Raw genomic sequence first — 3,182 nt, forward strand, 5'->3', positions numbered from 1 at the left:
GTATATATATATATATATATATATATATATAAAAATTATGTTGTAATATTGCTGCAATGTTGCTAAAATATTGCAGTAATATATCGCATATTTTTGTTACTGCAATGTTTCTGTGCTGTACGGATCGAAATGTTTGTTTCTTTAAATAAAAACATATCATAATTTATATGATTTAATAATAAATCGTTTATTTATATTTGAATTAAACGAACAACCAGCAATCGATAGTTCTCAGTTCTCTTTTGTCTACAAATTATTTTAATATGAATTTTCAAAAAGTTCGTATGATTAGTTCAACTACAATTGAATAATAAGGCTATGTAATGAGCAATATATATATATGTTTATATTAATATAATTCTACTACATCATTAAATCTAATTAAAGTTCCTGAGTAGTCACTTCAGCTATATAGCATCATGACGTCAATAGCAAGAAATGATACGTTATTTTCTTGCATTTGTAAGTAAATAAAGAAAATTTGAATGAAATGAAATGATAAGATTACTTTAAAATACTTGTAAAAATGGACGAAGACTCTCTTTATCTCTCCTGATAGTAAAGAGTCGAAAAAGACTTGGTGAAATGAAAATAGGTTACGCATGCGCATTAAATAAAAACTAGTAAATGCACTTTATGTACTTTTTACTATTTATTGATTGTCAAGAGAGATAAGGATAATTTTCGTCCATTTTTACAAGTATTTTAAAGTGATCTCATCATTTCATTTCATCCAAATTCTCTTAAATTTATTTACAAATGGCAAGAAAAATGAACGTCGCTTACGACATATCTCTCCCTTATGATATCACGATTTATGGCTGGAATGAGTACTCAGGAGCCTTAAATCTAAAACGTTTCGATTTTTACTTAGTCTTTTTCAATTATTCTGTTATCTTACCATATGTTAATACATATATTGATTAATTGTTAAATTTTGATAAGAAACGCATATATTGACGTTATTAGACTCGCATTTTCGAACTTATTCGTTTATTGAGTCCATGTGTGAAACTGAATTTTCGAAACTTGTCGTAGAATATAAATTATTTTAAATCTAACGATCTTTCAACTTAATAAAATAATATTCTTGGATAATGTAGATAGCGAAGTGTCCTCCTTTTTGCTACGCGCCGCTGTTTTCGAATAAGGTGTGATGGGCCATACTATGAATACGCGCGGCATGGCGTCACCGCGCATTGGCTTAAACGTTTTATTATTTAATTCAAAAACTACAGCGAATATCTCAAAATATATAAGACTTTTTTGTTTCTCTTGACCCTTAATGCGACTCCTATCCCATTTCTGAGACCCTGTATATGTCCTTTTATACCAATATAGATTAACTTTAATCAGTTTAATTTACTTTTTATTTTGTTGCTATGAATTAGAAATTCTATGAATTAGAAAAAGATAAAGAGTAAATTAAACAAAGATTAAAATTAATCTATATTAATAGAAAAGAACAATAATAAGATATAAATAACGATTACCCAAGAACCATATTAAAACATAAAAGTTATAATAATATCATAAGGATATTTGTCATTTGTAAGTTCATTTTTAAGTATCAAATGTGAATCATAATGACATCTTATGATATTATTATGAGTTAATTATGATTTTGCTTTCTACTTAGGTTTTTCTTTGTCTCGAGAAAATAATGAATAAATATCAATGATAAATAAATATATATTATCACATTGTTTTTGCATTCTCCGCATCAGATTGCTGCAAGTAGCCGTGCTGGATCGGAACGAAAATTTCACGGATTCGGACATCCACTTGATTTTCAGTATGCTAACCGGCAGTGCGACCGGTTATAAAACTCTGTTCAACTTCTTGCTCGATCACTGGTATACCGTAAAAGAGCAATTCGAGAACAAGACCTTCCTCTGGGATGGCATCGTCAATTTTGCCACGTCGTCGTTCAACACGCAGGAGGGTTATGATAAGGTGAGCAAGCTATACATGGATCATCAGGACGAATTTGAGTCAGCGGACGCCATCATCAAGAAAGCGCTTAAGATCATTAATCAGGAGACTAAATGGAACGAGGAGAACGTGCCTGTGATCGATAATTGGCTCATGAAAAATCTATCTAAAGAAGACCTAGAAGCGATCGCGGCTTCGACATCCCCATCTTCTATTCTTTCCACAACGAATATACCGACAACGATCAAACAGCTAGACACGGAAATCCGATTTCACGGATGAATAAACGGACTCGAGTCCGGCGTTCCCGATAGAATATAATCTATATCTTCTCAATTGCTTCGAAGTATCAGATTTCTTTTCTCAATCATAATTATAGTGGAATGTTTTCTTGCTTGACAAACATAAGTAGAGAGATAGCGTCGTACAGTAACTTCGCTCCCTTATATATAATTTTTATTAAAATTTTTGATGTGTTATAGCAATAAACCTTAAATCAAACATGCTGCAAGAAAAACTCGAATGATTGGAAGACGTAAGACGTGACAGCGTGATTAAAATGCGACGAATGTAACAATTTTTCCATCCCCTCTCTATCCTTCTGTAGATGCAACTTAAAAAAAGCCGATTTCGAAAAAATGTATTATATATTTAAATGTCTATTTTTGTAAAACAAATAAAAATCACTCTCGTGACACATTTATTCTCCAGACAAATGAAATGTTTCTCAGGAAAAAAAATATATAAAAATCGCTCATAATTAAGACATAATTTAAGTTAAGATTTATATACACATAATGTGAAGTTTATCTCTCTCAATGAATAAAATTAATATTATATATTAGGGCTTTGTTAACGTACAATATTATACATTAACGTATAATATACATTTTATTTATTTAATCAGCAATTATGTGTATTTAATATATGTTAGGAAAAAAAACACTTTGTAGTCATAAATTTATATAAATCTATAACAATGAATACAATATATACATATAAATATTATTAATATCACACAATCGCATTTCCATAATTTGGGACAAAAATACGTATAAAAAGTCACAAGATTTATATTTTATATGATTATATAAAGGAGAAACTTATTCGCACTAAATTCAATATCACATTAGAATGATTAAATTTATATTTTACTGATTTATTGATGTTAATATATTAATTTATTATAAATAATAAAAGGCTAGTGAGTCAAGCTGGTTATTCGTGCTTATAATATTATTTAATGT

General features: G+C 29.2%; 1 protein-coding gene across 1 annotated transcript in view; it reads left to right on the plus strand.

Annotated features, from left to right (window-relative positions):
- The window catches only part of LOC105626905 (aminopeptidase N), a 21,293-nt gene extending 18,343 nt beyond the window's left edge, over positions 1-2,950 (plus strand). Inside the window, exon 14 of the mRNA XM_012208197.1 lies at positions 1,728-2,950. Within this exon, the coding sequence (XP_012063587.1) occupies positions 1,728-2,217 (490 nt within the window). The 3' untranslated portion in view covers positions 2,218-2,950. The remainder of the gene's footprint in view (positions 1-1,727) is intronic.
- The last annotated feature ends 232 nt before the right edge of the window (positions 2,951-3,182 follow it).

The sequence above is a fragment of the Atta cephalotes genome (assembly GCF_000143395.1).
Source record: "Atta cephalotes unplaced genomic scaffold scaffold00007, whole genome shotgun sequence".
NCBI lineage: Eukaryota > Metazoa > Arthropoda > Insecta > Hymenoptera > Formicidae > Atta > Atta cephalotes.